General features: G+C 40.2%; 1 protein-coding gene across 1 annotated transcript; it reads left to right on the forward strand.

Moving 5' to 3' along the window:
* Positions 1–630: 630 nt before the first annotated feature.
* On the forward strand, positions 631–22,384 carry IL17RB (interleukin 17 receptor B). The gene is made up of 11 exons (XM_090021797.1): positions 631–834; positions 1,906–1,930; positions 2,771–2,911; positions 5,639–5,766; positions 7,111–7,237; positions 8,843–8,890; positions 11,092–11,231; positions 12,340–12,405; positions 13,418–13,502; positions 14,074–14,181; positions 18,611–22,384. Exons 1-11 carry the CDS (start codon positions 763–765, stop codon positions 19,294–19,296), a joined length of 1,626 nt encoding a protein of 541 aa, XP_089877923.1. The 5' UTR covers positions 631–762; the 3' UTR covers positions 19,297–22,384.
* The last annotated feature ends 6 nt before the right edge of the window (positions 22,385–22,390 follow it).

A 22,390-nucleotide genomic window follows, 5' to 3' on the forward strand; every position in this document is an offset into this window, starting at 1 on the left:
TGGACAACTTTTGTTCACTGAGGATGATGTCCTTGAGGAATGACCATTCTTCATCCATACTCTTTCCCTGTGGTCCATGATCCCATAGGGCATTACTCACTAAAGTCCTTAGCTCATTAAAGTCAGCTTTTTTAAAGTCAACAATGTGTACCTTACTGACAGATGATGGACAGTGAAAGTGACAGTGTCATGGTTACTGTTGCCTAGGTTACCCTCTATCATCAGATTACTCAGCAGGTCATCCCCCTTGGCCAAAACTAAAGTTTTAGGATTTGGTTACTATTTTTGACTTCTTCACTCTACTTCTGTGAATACAAGCAGCTCTAAATTTCATATAGCAAGGTGGGACAAAGCTTAAAGCTAAAAATGCAGGTGTCCCATGTAACTCATTACTTGACATGAGCCATTTCTCAGAGTGGAAGGGTACTTGCTTCTAGTGAAGGATGATCCCCAGAGGGAGACATCCGGCTATCATTCTTTACCATTCACACTGCTTTGCCCTCTAGGTTTCAGCATGTACATTATTTATTGGCTTTGAGCCAAAGCTCATTTTTTTTCCCCTTGCACTGCTTTCAGGCCTGCGTCTTGGGCAGTGGGTGGGGAAAGACAGAGTTATAAATTGTCTAGGAGGAAGGCAAAGAGGAAATTAAAGTAATGTGTGCAGGACTCTGACTTGCAGTTAGTTGTTCTGAGAAAGGACAGGAAGGAGCAGAGGGGAATTTCAACTTGATTGCAGAGGTCACATTGTTTCTGCCACTGAAGATGACTCTGGCAGCCTGTGTCCTGCTGAGCTTGGTATTGAGCAGCTGTGGTGCTGGGGGATATGCCGAGCTGGTAATGTACAAGGAAGGAGGGTAATCTACTCCCTTCTTCCCTCTTCTAACCCTATTTATTCCCCATCAGATGGAGTTGAATTGTTTTGCATGATGGCCTGAGGACACCAAGAAAGGCTGCTTCTCTATGCAGTAGAAGGGGGTGGGTGTCACTGAATACCTGGAGGTGGGGTCACAACTGTGCCCCTTTCCTACCCACCTGAGTGGAACATAGACTCTGTATTGAAAGATGTCAATGCGAAGGAAAAATCTTTCTGATAGTATGGAACATTTATATACTTAGGAACTTGTCTTCTGGATCAATACTTTTAGTTGGAAGATGAAGTCTCTGGTATGCCCACATGTCACTAGTCAAAAGAGTCCCTTTAGCATTTCAACTTTACTATTAAACGGACAAGCAAAATGCAGAATGAAAAGGAATAAAACAGCAAGAGTTCATTCTACAAATCAGCAAACAGACCAGATAACAGTTAGAATTAGTTACAATGACTAAAAGGGATAGTGCTGTCATTTTCTGAGGAAGCTCACTTTACGTAGCATTTCTTGAATTAGGAAAAAATCTTTAAATATAGGGATATAGGGAGTTTGTTCCCTGTTGATTCTTTGAGTCTTTCTTTTTACTAAAGAAAAAAAACCCTTCTAACAGATTACACAGTTGAGCTGATTAGACTAAACAATTTTGCCAGATGTATAAAGTAGGCAAACTTAAAAAAATAGAAAGGAAGATTATTCTCTAATCGATTTTTTTTGCTAACTTTGATGCTTGTGCTTACAATACCTACAGAGTTTTTCAGCAGGAGTGTCATTCAAGTTACTTCTTTCTCAGAGAACTTTTGCAACCTTTTCTCCTGTGCCTGAAGACAGGGTGTTTGTGCCCAAAAGCTTGCAATTAAAGATTTTTTTTGTTGCAAAGATCTAGTTGGTCTAAAAAAAGACATCATGTCTACCATGAGTACTGATTCTTTCTCTTTAAAGCACTTGAAACACTGAAATTATAGATTTCCCTCTTTAGAATAGATCTGTCTGTTCAGTTTATGTATTTTTATTTTAACATTGCTTTTTTCTCTTACAGTCTACTGAGTGTGGTTTAGAGACAGGTATGTATAAATAAAATAGATGTCTTCTGCTATTAAAATACTTGATCTCTGTCAGGTCCTCTGTCTCTAGAATGTTGTATGTTGTACCAAGCTACCAGATGAGATGAACAACCTATTTTTTGCTCATGCCACTTCAATAACTAGGTTGTATTTTCTTCTTTTAAAAGATTTGTCTCTCTGGAGACATTTTCCAATACACTGGGTCTTTATCTTCTCAATTTCTTTCTTCCCAAACCTTTGCTATAGTATTTCTCATCTGGGTGAAACACTGGTGCAATAAATTGCATGGCTGCTTGCAGTCACTTTTGCAGCAAAGTGTGAAGGTTTACTTCAATTGCCAAACTTGTACTTCATAAAAGATGCACTCAGTACAGCCTGTGGCTTCAGCTTGCTGTCACAGAAGCACTGGTTTAAAGTTAATCATTGTTCAGTTTCTTGGTACAAGAAAAGTTGTTCTATACCAGATATGATACTGCAAACATACATGATTTCCAAGCTTACATACAGATTACAGCTTTATCAGGTCATATCATATCTGATTTGAAGTTTGTCTATCTCTTTACACTGTATCACATGAGATGAATACCCATCATTTAGATACCAGAACCACTGAAACAATCGAATTCTTGTAAATAAACTATTAGTGTCAGAAGCAGAATTTCCTGCGGCGGATGGAAGAGCAGTGGGTTTGTTAATTGTAAACTGTTTCTGAGATACCTTGTTTCACTTATTTAAAAAGTAGCTGAAAATTATCATTAGAATCCACAAACTAAGTGGTGGATACATCTTTGGAATGCCACACAACTTCCCTGATTTTCACTCATGTCTCCTCTTTGCAAGGTCCTGCTTCTGAGTTGAGACAGTCATATAACTTGACACCTGCAGATCTTTATAATCTCAGTGCTAAGTTCACTGAAGATGAAAAGGAGACACAGTTCAGGTCCTACCTTATAAATATAAGCTGGGCCCTCAGCATGGATGGTAAGTTTAACATTCAGATGAATGAAAGTTATGCAGGCTTTAACAATGCAAGACTAATAACTGTATAGTAATGTTTAAAGCACCTTCTACTTTCAGTGTTGTGGTATGAAATGAAAGATTGATCTTTTTAAAACCAGAGAGATGTAGTTAGCCATATTAATCTGAAGTCAAGTAGAAGGTGGGATAGCTTTGTACCTTTTCGGCACAAGCTTTCATGGGCTGATGCTCACTTCATCAAATGCTATGAAAGGACATGCACAAAACAGTGGAAAGAGGAGAGAAACATTTGAATACAAAAAGCACAAGGGAGGGGAAGAGAGGTGGGGAGGAGAGAGGGTGGCAGCACTGAGAGAGGCAAACAAGCAATCAATAAACCTATAGGAACAAAGGGGTCACAAAAGTTAATCCAGGTAAGGGGTAAATCCCTGTTTAAACCATATTTAACACAATCCAGCCTGTGCATGATTTCTTATTCTGCAATTTTGTGTTCAGATTGGTTTTTAAAAGTTTGCTGCATGCACACAGCCACCGTCAGGTCAGTGATGGAGTGTCCAGGCAGGTTAAAGTGTTCTGTCACAGGCCTGCATGTCCTTCTGCATCTGATGTTGGATCAGCATTCATTCATTCTTTCACATAGGGATCTGTCCAGTGTAGACAGCAGAGGGGCACTGTGAGCAGGTGATGGCATATATGGCAGTGGTAGAGTTGCAAGTGAATGAACCTCTGATGTTATAATCTGTGTTATTAGGTCTAGCAATAATGTTGTCTGTATTGATGCTAGAGCACAGAAGGCTTGTGCTATGCACCCACACACACACACACTTTGGTTAGTCTATAAGATGAAAATCTGTCATGCCTTTTCTAGAAACCTCAGCCTACAGTTGTTAGTGTTCTTCAGTTATCCAGCTAACTTTTGAGATGACTTTTGAGATGACTTTTCACATGACTTTTTAGCAATAATGATGCATATTACATTAACAATCCTGTCCTCTATTTATGACACAGGAACTGAGGGAGTTCAAGCTGTTTTAAGCTGCCATGAAATATAGTTAGCCATGGTCATCTGAAAGCAAGTACAAGGCAGGGTAGTTTACCTTACTGACTAACCATAAAGTATATATGGATGTGTGTATATCTATATATAGCACAAGCTATCATGCGCTGAAGCTCACTTCATCAGATGCTATGAAAGGATGTGCTAAAAGTTGAGTCTAAGGAGAGAGGAATAAGAATACAAAAGACAAGGAAGGGGGAGAGAAGGAGGTGGGTGGGTGGGGGAGGAGTGGGTGGGGGTCGTGTTAAGCCAACCTGCTTATCTTTAAAACTAGACCTTCTGACATTTGGCTTTACTACAGAAAATTCTGGTGGTGCCAGTTATTGAAAATTGGACATCAGCTATCTCACGAGGACACCCCACAGCAAGGAAGTGCACTTGAGACCTTAATTACACGTGGTAGATTCCAGTTAATCTCTTGTAGCCACCCTTTTTGATCAACAGACCACAAAGTTAGCCATCGGCGACGTGTAGGGGGTACATGTGGATGCACCCCCTGCAAAAAGTGCCACCACTGCTGCGGGCGGTCGCTGCTCGCCAGTCCCTCCCCCTTGCTGCCAACACCGCTGGCAGCATCTGCGGGTGGTCTTCAATTGCTGTTGGCCACTGCTGCTGCTGCTGCTGGTGGCATCTGTAGGTGGTTGCCGACTACTGGTTGGCACTCACCACTCCCCACCCCCCAGCCCCCTCTGCTGACACTGCCGCTGCTGCCTGTGGACATTTGCCGTGTCTCCCCCAGCCTCCAGGGACACATGGAGTTCATGAAGTTAGCAGTCACTGTTTCTTCCTTTTATACTTCCCCTTTCTTCCTTAGCTGCCAGCAATAACAGATTCACATCTTAGGATGCCAGGGGACTGTGGAGTTTGCTCTGACTGTCATTGTGGTGACCTTCATTCAGGCAATTTTTAGCATATGTACAAGAACCTGCAAAATCAAAGGACAGTCATAATAAAAACGTCACGAGCATTAGAAATATAGTTTAAAAAAGCAAGCCATACTTTATGTTCTTAACCATAATATTTTTGGGTACTTTTAATTCTAATTTTTAATACAAACAGCCAGATCACTACATATGCTGTTCAGTGTCAATGTAAGAGCTTATGTACCACTTCCCAAGATTGTCTTTAGTAAAGCCTGACTTTGTTTACAGCCTCTGTCTTTCAAAGTTGGCCTGGCTCTGCAGAGCCCCCCAAAGTGTGGGGTCTGGGGCAGTGACCCCGATTTGCCCCCTGCAGGGACGGCCCTGTTGGTTGGTCCCTACTTACTAATAACATGGTTGGCTCTAATTGGACACTGGGCATAACAAACATGCAGCTCTTAACCACAGCAGCTGACTGTGTGCCATCCTAGCCAGTGGCTTATGTTAGCACACAGGCTTTTTCTTTAACAGGATAATAACACTCTATGTAGTGTGTGCAGAATCCCTTACACACATTTGCATCACCATTTTTTGTCCCTACCTGTTCATGTAGTGGTTAAAATGCGTAACCAGGGCTCTGGTTTATAAAATAGGGGTAAAAGATAGACTGCCATGGCAACCATGACATGTTGTTCTCATTAGTGTATGACAGACTATTATTCTTTGTTTAAACTGGCAGAGGATCAGTTCACTTTTTTTTATTAGCTGCAGACATTTATACCTCTGAACCGCAGTTTCCTCCTTTATTTCCAGCAAGCATCAGAGAATTGACAGCCACCAAGATATGTGTGACCAGTCAAGGAACTGTTAGACACTTTGAGTGTGTTCGATGCAGTTACACCGAAAAGTTTCAAAGTCAAACTACGGCAGGGAATCAAAGAGTAAGTACATGTTCATAAGTGATTGGTTTGTCATTTGGTAAGAATAGGGAAGCTGAAGAGAGAAGAACGAAGTGTCATGCCAAATTGTAGGACCAAATTTGTTTTCTAATGCTGTAAAACAAGGGAAAAGCTGAACTGTAAATCACATGGTTTAGTGGATCAAGGGTTTAGCCCTGCAAACATGCATATCTTGGGCACTAACAGAAGGCAAAGTTATGGTGAGGATGGGAGAGCTTTTCTCATGGCAGCATGTCTCCCCCAGGATTTGTGCTGTGGTGATTATTCTCAGAGCTTGGCTCACGGTGTAGCTCATGTAAGAGAGGGGAGGCTGGTTGGACATTACATTTCATTTCATGACCCGGGGCAGAGAGCAGCCCTGTTCCCAGAGCTCATGGGGAGGATCAAGCCAATGACTCAACAGTAATTTGAGTTTCCGGGGAATGGAGAAAGCAACAGCACTTGTGGATCATGAAACTGGAGGGAACAGCCAGCCTTTAAGTATTTAATTGGGCCTTTTGGTTTAGTACTAAATGAAGAGATAAAGGACTGGGATATATATTTGATGTCTTTCTTTCTTCCAGCTGAATAGTAGTGAAAAATAATTCTGTTCCTCTACTGGACATACATTGTTTCTATAGAAGTTGCTGCAGTGATCCTCAACTAGCATAGATGATGCATAGGGAGAGGGCGTGGGGGGTAAGTGGCCCCCAGACTACTGTACCAACAGCAGGGCATGGGGATGCAACTTGGCCAGAACCAGGGCCTGGCAGCAGGGAGGGAGGTAGTGGTGTGGAGATGTGTCCCCAGCTGTCAACACTTCTATGTTGTCTATGTTAACCAGAGTGCCAGCACCTACCCCAATCCCTCCGCCCACCTGCCCCTTCCTACCAGATCCTTTGAAGGGTGCCCCCAGGTGTGAGGATATAAGCAGATCAGCTAAGTAGATAAGAACAGGCTAAGGCTTGTCCTTGCTTGAATGTTCCCCCAGCCCTGCTGCCCAGCCTCTGTGCAAGGAGGTAATTGGGTACTATTTCATTCACAAAAGTTATGAAGGGGTGTCTCAAGTCCAGTGAGGGTGCCTCAAGTCCAAAAGGTTAAGAACTGGGTTCCTGAATAATTTTCAGTATCAAGAGTTTAAGACTCCTACAAGTCTTGCAGGAAAATATATAATCCTAGACATTCTCTTTTGCTAAAAATCAGTATTTCCTCTTCAGTGAGTCGCTCTTTAGCAGCTAATCATTTTAAAAGAGAATTCTCCACTATATTGCAGCAGTGCAGGAGTTCCCTGCATTGCAAAAGTGTGATTTGGAACTCAAGTGTGCCGTTTTCTTTGTTTTTCTTCAGTGGCAGTTCCATTACACTGGATTCCCTGTAGAACCAGTCACTAACTATTACATCCATGCTTACAACCTACCTCCAGCAAATATATATGAGGATTCATCTTCCAAAACTCTCTTTTTAATTTCACCAGGTAATCTATCAAACATTCTCCATTAAACTTAGTTCATACAAAGGTTTTATGTTTTTTTTCCTTTGGAGTTGATTGTACAGAGCACCTTGATAAGATCTGAACAAAGATAAGAATGAACAAAAACAAATGGTATCAACAATATGGCAATATTACTGTCAAAATAAAGATAGCTATATGCCTTCACTTGCCTAGTGGTGTTTGTTTATTTTCAAGTTCTTTCATTTTCTTCCCCGTTTCCTTGCTTTCTATCTGCCAGTGAAAAGTAGACAACATCTTGCTTCGCCAGTGATTGTTAATAAATAATCTAATACATTAATAAGGATACATTTATGTCACTGTTTATTTTTAATTATGAATTAATTGTGGCCACTGTGGTAAGCTTTCTCTGAAATTATAAGGCAGTTTAGTAACTGGGCAAGTGGTGTCAAAAAGGGAGACCAAATGATCTGGATCACCTTGTTTGGTGACTCTTAAAGGAACTGTCTCTTTCCTAGTGAAGGTTTCTGTAACACAGTAAGAACTACTACAAGTGTAATAAAAATACACATCCTTGGCTATCTGAACCTATTTCAAAAGCACTTGCTAGAAGGCCATACAGATAAGTGAAACTGTTCTAAATTACATATCAGATATAACAGTAGGTATACAGCATTGTATTAAATGAAGCTTAAAAGAGAACAGTATAATACCAATAGCTACAAGTTCCAATGCTGTATCCAATTTAAGAGTAGAGATGTGGTTTGGTATTAAAGAAAGCATAGAAGAGAGAACAGTTTGTTATGTGACACCAGTAAGTACAAGTTACTAAAAAACCCGTTGCTTTTTGGATAACCGAGAGATCAAATAACAGAGATTGGTAACTGTGGATGTACTGTAATTAGCATCTATCTTGGCAATCAGAAGAAGACTGTTGACTCCTTGGTGATTGCATTTATTTTTCTCACCTCTAAATATGGACCTTACAGGTCAGGGTCAGAGCACAATTGCTGCCTGACAAACAAGAGGTTGATTCCTTTCCCCGCATACAAACCAGGATTTTCAAACTGACACCTATACAAGGCACTGAATTCACCTTAGTTTCAATACCTATAAACAGGCATGATGTCAGTTTATTTTTTATTTGATTTGGACTGTTAGGAGGTGGAGGAGGAATTAGAGAAAACAGTTAAAGAGGCATTTTTTTTTGTTTGTAAATTGTGGTAATAAACATGGACAAGGTCTCTGATGCTATCACAGGGTGCACATGGTTTTTGGTCTGCTCTGAGAAGTTTTTAAAACATTTTATCTTAATACAACCATGTGCCTGCAGTGTATTTATTACCAGGCTACAGTACATTAATGCACACAGATAGCCACAGTTTTGTGGTTGAGAAGATGGAGAAAGTTGGTGACACTTTCAAGCTGGAAAAAATAAGAGAAACAAGAGTGTTTTCAGTAAACTCATTCCTGTGGGAGCTACATAGAATACACAAGTGTTTCTCTAGTCCTATTTATTGTTGCAGAGAAATAATTTAACATGTATAGCTGCTTGGTGTTAGTGAAAAAACATAGGTGCAAAGACATTCAGTGCATGCTAACATTTATAATGTCCATTTAAATTCACAGGCTGTAACGATCATGTAATGAAATATAGCAAAAGCTGCATAGAAGAAGGTAAGTTCAATATATGCATTCTTTAAGTCATTTTCACAAAACATAGCGATGTAGACAACCTTAACTTTTATTTTCCATCTCATCATTTTTTTAAAATACTGAAAAAAGAGGATAGATATCTTAATATCCAATTTAGTCACTGGATGCATGTGTTCTGTACCCAGAGAGGAAAGTGAAAACTGCTGTTGACTCTTCACAATCATCACATTGAGTGGGTTCACAAGGGACCATCCACTTTTTGGACATAGACAAAATCAGTCCTGGGGCCAGTTTTGTTCAATATCCTTATTAATGATCTGGAAGATGGGATGGATTGCATCTGAAGCAAGTTTGTAAATGACACCAAGCTAGGGGGAGTAATAGATCCACTGGAGGGTAAGACTAAGATTCAGAGCAACCTAGACAAATTGGAGGACTGGACCAAAAGAAATCTCGTGAGGTTCAACAAGGACAAATGCAAAATCCTGCACTTAGGAAGGGACCATCCCATGTACCTGTACAGGCTTGGGACCGAGTGGCTAAGCAGCAGCTCTGCAGAAAAGGACCAGGGGGTTACAGTGAACAGTAAGCTGAATGTGAGTCAGTGTGCCCTTGTTGCCAAGAAAGCTAGCAGCATACTGGGCTGCATTAGTAGGTGTGTTGTCAGCAGATCAAGGGAAGTGGTTCTTCCCCTCTGTTCAGCACTGGTGAGGCCACATCTGAAGTACTGTGTCCAGTTTTTGGCCTCCTGCTACAGAAAGGATGTGGACAAGCTGGAGGAAGTCTAGCAGAGGGTAATGAGAATGGTTAGCGGGGCTGGGGCACATGACTTCTGATGAGAGACTGAGATAACTGGGTTTAGTCTGCAGAAAAGAAGACTGAGGCAGGATTTAATAGCAGCCTTTATCTACCTGAAGAGTGGTTTCAAAGCAGATAGAGCTAGACTGTTTTCAGTGGTGGCAGATGACAGAACAAGGAGCAATGGTCTCAAGTTGCAGCAAGGGAAGTTTAGGTTGGATATTAGGAAAAAACTCTCAGTAGGAAGGTGGTTAAGCACTGGAATGGGTTACCTAGAGGGGTTGTGGAATCTCCATCCTTGGAGGTTTTTAACATCTGGCTCGACAAAGCCCTGGCTGGAATGATCCAGTTGGGGATGTTCTTGCTTTGAGCAGGGGGTTGGACTAGACCTGAGGCCCCTTCCAACCCTAATTTTCTGTGATTCTATGATTTTATGAAAATCATGATTTCCATGAAAATAAGCAAGTACACAAATGAGGCCACCTTGTCTTCTGTAGTTTGGATATGAGAAGAACTGCGTCTTTGCAAATATATATTTATTGTACTAAGAAATGCAATAACATCATGCTGATACCTGGTATGTATAGTATCATATCTGATTCATGCCAACCCCCAGCCTATCCAAAGCTGGTACATTTAGTTAATTTACCTTTTGACAAGTGACTGCTTCCCAAAAGGCAGGGAGGAGGCAAAGCAGCATTACATGGGAAACACATTCTTTCTTTCATTTTAAAATAGCAGTACATGCCATCAGTGTCTCCTTATCCCTTCTTGGCCTCTTGTGGGCTAAGATTGAGTGTAGGAAGTATCTGAAGTACCAGACTAAAGAGTCTGGGATGGAGAGGATGCTTGCCTGTAGTTTCTGAGGGCATCTGAATCCCAAGACCTCCAGGCTTGGGCCTCCACGTAGGATGCTTGCCAGTGGATTTGGGAGTATCTGAAGCCCCAGGTGAGAGGCTGGGATGGAAGATGCTCGCCAGTTGTAGCGTCATACATGGTGTTTCGAACGATTGAGCTCTGCCTGCTCAATCAATATGGTTTTTGGAATGATTGAGTTCTGCTCAGTCAATATGATTTGGAACTGATTTGGCTGATTTGACCCGGAACATGAACTATATTAGTTTGAAAAAAAAATCCCTATTTTGACCAACTGCTATTCTGGCTAACCACTTCAAGGCACCGTTATGGGGTATTTCAGCATAGAGGCCAGCATCTGTATGGGGCAGATTTTTGCTTGGGGTTCTTCTTAGTCAGATTAGGACACTGTGTAGAAGTTTGCTTTGCACTATCCATGTTGCGAATTGTGTATGGATAAGCAGAGCTGTGAGCCTAGTGACTTTCATGAGCGGTACAGACACAATGGAAAGTGTTTTAGCCCCTAAGCAGTAATTACGCATTTAAAGTGTAGACTTTTCAACCCACAGGAAGTCTATGGGATCCAAACATAACTGTATGTAAAATGGAGGCAGAAGTGGAAGTGAATTTTACCACAAGTAGCCTTGGGACAAGATATACTGTATTCCTCTGTGATACTGAGGACTGCAATGAACCTATCAAGAAAGAGGTATAACAGATAATATGAAAATATGTGGTTTTCTAGTTACCTGATAATGACAACTCTAATTTCTATTTTTGTTCTCCTTTATATGATACAAGATACCTAAGTAACAGGGGATGTAGATTTTCTTTTTTCCCAGGCAAATAAGTGGAGCCCTCCTGCTGGCCTGGGTGGTAGGTTTCAAAACAGATGCTTTAGGAAGAGCAATGCTCCAGTGAGCATGGTCCAGTCTTCTTTAGATTTCAAGGGTTAAGAACTGCATGACAGTCATGCAGGCTTAGTGCTTTACCAGGATTTGGCAATCTATGGCTGATGGTCCAGATACAGCCCACAAACAAGTTGTGGCTGACTCATGGAGGATTGACCTAGCTCAGGATGGCATGGGGGATTAATTTTATTACATATAGCTGCATCAAGCCATCTATATCTGCTGCAGTGACCCCCTTGATAGCTCGCCCAGTTGCTCTCTTGTGCTTTTGTTTGCATGTGCTAAAGAGGTGCATGGAGAGGGCATAGATTTGTGGCCAATGGCAGGGGCAGGTTAGAAGTTCCAACCCAGATCAGCAAAACCTTGGTGATCCCTCTTCTAAAAGATCTTGTCAATAGTTGCGCCTCATGTCAAGAGAGAACGAATTACTTCATTTTCTCCTGGTGGTGCTAGCTCCTGGTTGGCCATACATACTGGCTTTTATTATCATGAGATGTCACTTCTCATCAGTGGCCTTTTTTTAATATTTGTAAAAATGTTTGATAAGTAATACTGTCAATTTTGAAATGATGCACGGGGAGAAGCAGTTTGTAAAATTCTGTACATTAAAATGATAGGCCTGACAGTCAAATTTAGATGAGTTTTACTAATCTCAAACTTACTCTTAAAGAAGATTACATAACAAGCTATTCTAATTTTTGTTATATTAGATAGTAGATCAGATTTAAAGATCATATCATTACCTAAAGCAGCTGGTATATACTATGTTTAATAGTTTCCATAAATTGGTTTGTTACACTGCATGCATTTTTACTTACTGGGTATTTTGTAAAACTTCCCTCTTGCAACTATTTTTTTAATGATTCCTTGTTCCATTTTTCTCCCCTGGGTTTCTATTTGTATTAGACTAATGAAACTAGAACATCTGTTAAACTACCTGTGAGAGATCGAAGCGACAATATTACTGTACAGGTAACAATTCTGATTGAACTTGTTGTAGAAATCTTAGTTTCTTTCAAATTAATTAGTTGTATGCAAGCGCTGCATCAGTTCTGATTAATGCCCAGTGCATCCCTTCGTAGATGTAGTACTGTGTATAACTTGATTTCAAGTTAATCTTTACTTTTCTAATTTTATTACATGGACTTCCTAGACATGAATTATTGGACATCAGGCCTGTTTCTGCTAATATAAACTGTTCAGTACAGTTTTTCTTTATCAGACATTTGAAGACAAATCTTGGCTTAATATGTTTACATTGGGGTCTTGAGCTCTGGCACATACCTGTACCATAGAATTCAAAGCAAATTTTCCCACTATCTTCAATGTGAGAAGGAATAAGCTTTAAGGTCATTGCATACAGCTATTAGTACTCAAAATCAGGTTTATTTATGGCTCAATTATGGAGGCCACTGAGATTCATCTCCAATAATTCTCACATAAATTTATCAATTGAAGAGCCACCTTTAACAAAATACAGCTTTATCAAGAGTAAGCACTTGCACTGTATTTTGCTTTTTACCTTAAAAAGCAAAGCCCTAGATGTCATCCATAGCCAGAGAAATCATCCAAAGTGACACAGACAGTTTAAGGCCTGAATCTAGATTTTATTCAGTGAAAGATGCACAGACTGCTGTAAGTCAAAAGAATGGTTCAATTTAAATTCATTCTAAAACTATTTAATGAGCAGTGTATTGTTTAAACATATCCATTAATGTTTGCAAGCCAGACATTGTAGCAGCATGGTTTATGTATAAGGTAAACCAAGATACACGGTAAAAAGAAAACTAACTAGGCTTTTTTCAGGTTTGGCATTCACAGTTAGTAAGGAAACTGTTTTCTAATTTCTGTATTTTTATGCTAGTATCCCTCGGAAAAACTCGTAGTCAGTACAGTATACTAAAGTATGAACTATCATAAAGCTGTTTTTCAGTATTTGTTTCACCTGTGTAAGAGGATTTGTTGTTTTACTTGTTTTCTTCAGATAATTCCTTATTTTCCCAAATGTCAATATGATTGTCCAAGGCGCACAGGAACCTTGACAACGTGCGTTCAAAATTACAGCGATGGTTAGTTAAGCCTTTATCATTATTTTCCCAGTTTTCACATGAAGTAGGAATTATAGCTTGTTCTCTCTGTCACTTTGCATACCGATCTTCCAGTAGCCACTGGCATAATCTGGAAAAGTATCTCTGGTAAAAAGAGCTTTGAATTTCAAACACCATCTAAGCAGATGATAAGTACTCTTGGGTCACGTACCATATCATTTGCAGAGTCTAAAACCTAAATTTTGCTAGCCAATTTCCTTCCAAGCTATTTGGATTTTCATGATTGCTTCAATGTCATATAGCAAGCAGCAATGTTGAAAAAGACAAAGGACAACCAGGAGAGCAGCTCCTAGGATGTCAACCTGTTGGGAGAAGGAGGTATGTTTCTTGCAGACGGGGGAGAAAATTTAAAGGGTCAGGATGTCAATAAAGTAGAAGGAAAAGGGTCAGCAGTTTAATAAGTTATTTACAAGCTCATCACCCAACGTATTGCCCCTGTTGCATAGTGGTTAAGTAACCAGGGGCAATTTTTAGGGTGAATTATGAAAAAGGCTTCTATTCTCTCTAAAAGGCTCCTTTTTTTCTGTTTCAGGGGCCAACACAATTGATTCAATTGGAAGATACATGTGTTTCATCCTTGTTGCAATATTTATAACTCTGTGTGTGATTGTTGCTGTACTACGTTTCATGAAAAAACACGGTAAGAGTTTTTCTCACTCCTCTGAAAACGTTGCAAGGCTATTGTGTTTCATGTTCTTTGATTTTTTTCCCTGCTTCCTCTCAGAGATCAATCATATTGAAGACGCTGCAAAGTATCTCTATCATAAATTGCTCTTCTAACCATCATAGTGCTCTAATAGTGCATTAAGCAGCACCTTTAGCTAGGAAACAGTTAGACCTTCCTTCATTTTCTTGCTTTTTTCAGTGTAAACATTTAATTTAAATATCTGTGTAAAAACCAATAGTTAAAAAAATTACATAAAACACAATTTTAATACAATCAAAAGTTAGTAAGGGTTACTAGACTCACTATATGTTTTATATGCATGTCTATTGCTATTGTGCGACTGAACAGATAGAGGGGGAATGAGAGAGAATTAGCAAATGAAAAGAGAGTATTAGACTATTACATTTTAAGTTATGAAACAGAAGTTAAAAAATCTCAGATGGCATCTCTTACCTGATAAGGAAGACTGTCACAAGTGGAAGCCACACAGAGCTTAGGTACTTTAGGAGTCAAGGCACCCCTTAGAAAACATCAGCTCCTAGTCACTTGTTTATTGACTATGGAAAAATAATAAAGCAATTTTTTTGTTGCAAAGAACTCAGGAAGGCCGCATCGGGTCAGAATGTTTTTAACACTGTGGAGTCCTATTTGAACCTCTGGCCAGCAGCCAAAGCATCTCTACTGCTCCATTTGTGTCCTGGCTGCTCCAGCATGCCAGGAGCCAGGAGGAGCTGGGCAAGGACAGTTTGCCTAGGGTGGGACAATTTGTGCTGCAACAAAGTTCATGTGCAGAGGTGTGTGCTGAGGTACAAAGTAGTGGCACAAATTTATGCCACTAACTATTTGTGCCGCTGCAGGTGCACGCCCCTGCTTGTCTGGACACAGCCTTTGGGTTCATTTTGTGAATCACATGTAGGTGTTTGCATACCTAACAGTGCTGCCATTTTGTGGCATACCACAGCACCCTTATGAATCTCACAGCATCCCAGTGTGCTGTGGCACCTTGATTAAAAATCATTGCTTTAGGAACTACAGCATTGCCTTGTCCAGTAGTTTGGCCCTGACAATGCAATCTGTAACATACCTTCATTAAGTTTTCTCTTTGTCCCCTGTAGCAAGTGACTGACTAGGTTTAGGCTGTGATGCACAAGGCTGCTTACACCTTATCATATATAACTTTCCCCTTATAATAAATCTCTAGGTGTTCTCTATAAAAATACAGTCGATTCTTGTTGGTTGTACAGACTTTTTTTTTTTTAACCAAAAAAACTATGCAAGTAAGCAAACTAATGCATATAACAGAAAAAATACAGCTTTTGTCCCCATAGAGATTTTCTGATAATTGCTTTACAGTTATTACATTGCAGTCAGTCACATTTTATGCTTCATTAAGGCCCTTCCACTTAACTATATGCATATGCAGAAACGAGTAACCAGTTCCTAGCAGTAACAAGCCTCATTCTCTTTATCACCAATGTGCCACTAAATGAATGGCCACTAAATGAATGATCTTGTACAGTGTACAGGGAACCTCTTAAGTATCCCCCAATAAAATAAAATATGTGTACTGATATAACATCCCAGAAAGCCATATAGAATCATTCTCCAAGTTACAAAAATATTTTATGATCAAAGCATCATGCCAAATGGTCTGTTTTAAGAACTGTTTCTGTGCACTGCTTAGTCACTGCATTATTTGATTAGTCAATCCTTGACTTTCTTGTTCTAGTTTAAACTTACACAATCAATCAACATATGATAAAAGCTAATACCTGAACAACTTGAAAGAAACTTAATTGAATAGCTGGCAAATGGTTTGGTCCTATGAGAATGTATATACATAATCCAAATATGCAAATAACTGATATGCAATAAATTGCAAGTTACTGTATCATCATTTTAAATCTAAGCTCTTGCCTCAGCAATAGTGTATGCCAATGAATTCAACATGTTAATAATTAAATGGCTAAAAGTATCATTGTACCAGTTTTACAATGTCACATTTCATGAGAAAAGGGTGAGGTTCTTATGGAGCTGTCCACCGTTTGTCCCTTGTCCTCAGTGTAGTAGTTGAGGTAGACCCTTCAGGCTGCTCCAGTTTCTTCTTTCCAATGTATATTATTTTGCATTTGTCTCCGTGGACTTTAAGTAGCTATTGTACCACCTGTTCAGGCAGATTTTTTAGGTCTCTCTGTTACTCATTAGTTTTCACATGGCTGGACTAACCTAACTAACTAATATGCCAGGTTTTGTCCTTTTCATTGTGGCTCATTTTCCAGCTAGCTAATAGAGTAAGCAGCAGTCTCACTACAGAATTCTGTTATTCCCCAGCTTTTTGCTGTGTTTAAAATTGGCCATTTATTCTTCTTTGTCTTGTCCTTTTAAATAGTTTCCAGCCCATTATGTTACATCTCACTCCATGTCTACCTGGTTTCTACCTGGTCTACCTTAATTACGTTCAAAGCTTTTTGAAAGTTCAAATAGATTATATCAGCTTTCTTTTTTATCAGCTTTCTTTTATATCAGAAATCCTGCTGGATTTCTCAAATTGTGTTCTGACTTTCTTATCCAGAAGTCAGGTTAGTTTGTTCCTATCATTTCATACTAATTTAGGTATTGTATAACCTTAAATGTTTCAACCAGTTTACTTCAGATTGAAGCTCAATTTTTTTTGTATTTCCAATGACCCATCTTACAGTCTGTTAAAAAACAGGTATAACATCAACTGCCTTCCAGTCTTTCAGTTAGGTCCTACTGCCTATTTTTTGTTAATCCTTTCACTCTTGAATTCATTCCGAATTCCCTGATGAACGTCTCCTAGTTCTATTAAATTTTACTGCTTTGCTCTTCAGTTTGCTCACCACATCCTTTTCATGCTACAGTTTTAGAGAATGCCTTGCCTGTTACCTGGAAAGAGTAGGTACCATCTCCTCAATATTTTCTGTTGTATTTACGTGAAGAAATAATTTAAGTTTTCCTCAGTTGCTCCTTTAGCTCACTGGTACTTGAACAAAACCAGTCTTTGCTTCAGTTATGGCGACAGTTTATCCAATTTCCTTCTTAGCCCCATTGAGTTTCTCTTCTATGCTTTCATGCCATAGCTTATGCTTCTCTAACAAGTAGGGAAAATTGAAGGCCATAAACATTTTTAAACTGACCCCTTTTTATTTTGGTCTTGTTTGGAGGTTATACCATTTGACAAGTTCCTGACAGACATCTTAGATGAGGCTTGTGAAAGGAGTCACACACTTTATTTCATCATATTGCATTTTGTTGTACCTCCTTTGTTCTTTTCCTTATAAGTTATAAGAATCATTTATGATTCAGAAAAAGAGAGTGCCTTGCCTGGTTGGAGGGAAATTTAAACCATTTCCTCAGGAAGGGGAACTAAGTTAACCATAACATTTTTGATCTTTTGCATCCTGAGTCACAGAATAATAGAAAAGTAGGGCTAGAAGGAACCTTAGTTCATCTATACCTAGAATAAATCCCTAGGGGAACCCGTTACCTTCTCCCAACTAGACATCAAGTCACTGATGACTACTTCTTGAATATAATGATCCAACCACTTATATATCCACCTTACAGTATTTTCACTTAGGCTATGTTTCTTTAGCTTTCTAATTAGAATCTAATGGGAGACTGTATCAAAAGCCTTGCTAAAATCAACATACTGTACATCACATCCACCTCTCATCCTCCTCCATACAACTCGTGTAGAAATTGGGTTTTCCATATTGGCTGTTCCTGATCACATGATTCTCCAGGTGCTTAGAAATAGATTCTTTGATAACCTGAGCTTTATGGGTATCAAGGTCAAACTGATTGCTATGCAATTTCCCAGATCCTCTTTCTGTCCTTTCTTAAAGGCAGGTACTATAATTGCCCCTTTCCAGTCATCTGGGCCCTTTCCAATTCTCCACAAGTTCTCGAAGATAATTGCCATTCATTCTGAAACTACCTCAGTTAATTCCTTCAGTACTCTGAAAATTGCAACCGCAATGAATCCTAGAGTGAATACCTTTGATTTAATGTGCATCTGGAGCAAAACTGTTTCAGCGCTTACTGAAAGGTGATCAAGGCATAATGAAAGCTGTACTGTCCTGTGCTAGTGAGAAATTGCTTACTAAACTAGTTTCATGTTCCACAAGGAAAACATTGCTAGCTAGAGTAATAAAATGTGTCAATTACCAAGAGTAAATGGGAGTTTGGAGTTGAGACAAAAGTTTCATGTAATGATTTTTGTCTTGTGTAGTACATTTTTAAAAACTTGCATCTAAACCTGTTTTTAGATGTAATCAGTATCACTGGAGCCAATTTAGGATGTCATTCAAATGCTGATCTTACTCACTGCTTAAAATGTCTGAATTCTAATATGTCTATTGTTTGATTTTATCAACAGAAACAATTATGAAGCAAACTTTCTTTCATCACGCAAACCTACACCAATCTGTTAAAGTGCTAGTTATATATCCAAAAGAAGTCTGTTTTCATCATACTGTCCTAACTTTTGCCAATTTTCTGCATGACTCTTGCCAGATTGATGTTATTATAGACATGTGGCAAAAACAAAAAATTGCTGAAAAGGGCCCAGTACAATGGCTGGCGGCTCAGAAAGAAACTGCAGATAAGATAATTTTCCTCTGTTCAAGCAATATTGGTACTGAGTGTGATGAGTCCTGTTATAAAAATATAAGAAACCACAAAGATAACTCTGACTGTATGTTCGCTCTTGCATTTAACCTCTTCTGCAGCGATTTGAAAAACCAGTCTTCTCTGCACAAATACTTAGTGGTTTCTTTCAATGAAATAAATTCAAAAGATACTCTACCAACTGCTCTGAAAATCTGTCCAAAATATTATCTTATGAAAGACATTGACAATTTTTGTAGACATCTTTCTATTCAACATAGCCAGACCAATGGCAAAAGTACAAAAAAAGTGAGTGGCTGGCGATCTAGCATCAGATGTACACCAACTGAGGAATACAGCATGGGAATAAAGGATAAAAGCAAGGTAACAGCAGAAGAAGAGTGTAATTCCACAAGGCTGTTTGTTGATGGGTTTAATGTAAGTGTGCCTGTGTGAAATTAATTCTGAATTAAACACAGGTTTCCCTTCACAACCCTTCAGCTGAGAGAACAGAAGCTAAAAATTTGGATAGGAATGGTAGCTGCCCAACTTACAAAGATATTTTGTTATTCTAACAACTAGGAAAATAGTTTAAAGCCACAGTGTCAAGCTTTTTTGTCTCTGCAGCCCAAACGACATGCAAGTGCTACAGTTAATTCCCAGGGCCCCTGGAGTTGCTGTACTTGTACAATATTAGAATCCAGGCATTAATGCAGCTGCAATGCACCTTGAACTCTACCTAAAGCTCCCAAATTGAGTATATATGTGGAGTGACCATAGCATTAACCCTCCCTGGATTTTAGAGAGCACTAACCTATTTAGCTCAGACGAGGGCTCATCCAGTCCAGTGTTTTCCAACTAGAGTGCTGCAGCACAATTGTGCGCAGTGAGACATGTCCAGGTGTTCCTGGAATTTTGGGCTGGAGCCAAGCCCCCTGCCTGCTGCCGCACAGACAGACAGCAGCCAGTGATTTGCATTCACGTGCTGTGTTTAGTTGTGCTGCCCCCCACCCCCGTTCAGCTGGTAGGCCGCGGGATGGGGGAGGCCTGGTAAATGTGCTGTTAGAACCAAAAGGTTGGGAAATGCTGATCTAGTCCATAAAATGCCCTGTGGTCCAGATGACCCATCTCTGCAGGCCAGATGTTTGACTCTCCTGGAATAAAGATAGTAATTTCATTGTAAAAGTTTTGAGAACTAAGAAAAGCAGTTCTGTACCAAATTAAAGAATTCTGCACTATCACAATCTATCATATTATGTAATGAAAAACTTATATACAGCAAAAGCTGTGTTAACCAGCAATTTAGTAGCCTGAAAACTATTAACCGGCATCCAAGGGATGTTGCAAAAGTGCAACCAGAAGGATCACTTCCAGGTTTTGCCACTGCCGCGAGCAGAGTTCTTGCCACTTCTTCGGCCCCCCTCCCTCTCCCCTGGCACACTGATGCTGGGGAGTGCACCAGATTGATTAACTGGAATATTTGATTAACTGGCATCCCCCATTCCCGTGGGCTGCCAGATAACAGAGCTTTTACTGTAGCTAAAAATATACTTCAAAAAGGCCCTATGTAGTTTGAGAAATGACTTGGGTTAATGTTTAAACTACATGCTAATGGAGATGATTTTCATTTTAGGGCTCGTCTACTTGAAGAAATTAATGCATAATAGATTACTGCATTTACAAAGCTGAATTATAGTTATGTATGCTAAGAGAGCCAACATAGGAAGTTTGGGCAGAGTAGCTACTGTGATGTGAATTCACACCACAGTTTACTATGTACTCATACCATGTACCCTTACCGTCAGAAGGAAGGTACTGAATAGTACCTGCAATATCCATGTATATATCATGAAAACATCTGCACCCATATACAAATCAGCTCCCTTTGACACTGTGTAACATGTGAAATCTTGTAATGTTTATTGTACAGAACCACATGCAGACTGTCAAACCCAAACATGATATTCGTACCCATGTACTTTTCTTTTGTACTGCAGGCTAGCCACCAGATATTAAAAAATAAATGTTATACAAATGGAATTGTGGACCCTTCTGTTATAGTAAAATGACCAACAATATTTTACTCATAGAAAGATACTGACTTTGTTCTTTAATTATATCACCAGTATATGAAGAGGCAAACGATGAAAGATATGTATGTATTCTGCAGAAGGCATCCTAAATCGCTCATGACTTTTAGTTGAATATTGCACAAAATAGTTTGACTAGAAACATAGTTTTGCGTCTCCAAAATGGTTAATTAGATACTGACACGCTGTCATGACGGTCCCCCGGCACAAGCTGAAATCCTTCTGCTACTGCGGTAGCAGTGAAGCATGCTGGCTCCACAGCAGATCCATTCTCTGCATGTGTGTGTTTTATAAATTGTCTTACAAAGATCTGAATAGTAAAAACTGGCAAGAATGAGACAAAGCTCAAGTTTTCATTGAGAAACAGTTTTTCCTACTGAATGCTGGCATTTATTCTAAAAGAAAAACAACAAAAGGAACAGCAATTTGAGTTCTGGTCACCCAACTGTTTATTAGGCCTGTGCAAAATGACTAGTATTCACTTCGGATTTGGATTTGGCCAATTTGGGGGACAGCAATTCAATTCATTGATTCAAATCAGTGTCCCAAATCAGTTCGGCCAAATCTGATGCAGAGATTCAGCCGCCGCTGAATCAGGCCAAATCGAACAGAACCCATCCCCATCAATGGCTGCCCCACTTGGCCCCAGAGTCCTGGCATTTTGAAAAGGAAAAAAAAAGCCCCGCACTCATTGGCTCCAGCCAGGTCGAGGGTGATCCCCACTGCCATACGCTGTGTGGCGGGGACTCTGCCCTGAGCTCCCAGAGGCCCCGATGGCTGCTGCAGCAGCCGGTGAGTGTGGGGCTTTAAAAAAAAAAGTGCCAGGACACTGTGGCTGGGCGGGGCAGTCATTGACGGGGCTGGGAGAGCAGGTGGGGGTTGGGGGGGCGCTCAGGGGGCCTGGGGGAGCGGGCAGGGGATGGGGCCTGGCAGGGGTCCCCCATGGCCCTGCCCCACTCCTCCAGCTCTCCTGCCCCCTACTTACTAGCATGGAGCCCGGGTGCAGCTCCCTGTGGCAGTGAGCATGGACTCCCGAATCTCCGAATCCAAGTAAATTCAGAGGCTTCGAGTCGATTTGGACCTTTTTACTAGTCTCCCACAATTCGATCTGGAGTCAGACATTTGGCCACCAAATCAGGATGAATCTCCTCTGAATCGAATCAGCAACTGAAGCGTCACATACCCCTGTTTATCTGTATGCTCCTTTACTGGACTAGAGGGAGCAGCAGCATCCTCTTGCCTCAGGGGCATGCAATTATTTCTGGTGGAGGGCCACTTACTGAGTTTGGCAAGCCATCAAGGGCCACATGACAGGAAGCCAGGGGCAGATAAATATTAATTTTCTACATTTTTTAGGGACCTTGTGGGCTGGACAGAATGGCTTAGTGGGCCGCATTCTGCCCGCCCCTGTATTAGCTACTGCTTTGCCTCATTAAAGCACATATAAACAGATTTGTAAA

This window comes from Crocodylus siamensis, chromosome 11, assembly GCF_052110815.1.
Source record: "Crocodylus siamensis isolate JL-2025a chromosome 11, ASM5211081v1, whole genome shotgun sequence".
NCBI lineage: Eukaryota > Metazoa > Chordata > Crocodylia > Crocodylidae > Crocodylus > Crocodylus siamensis.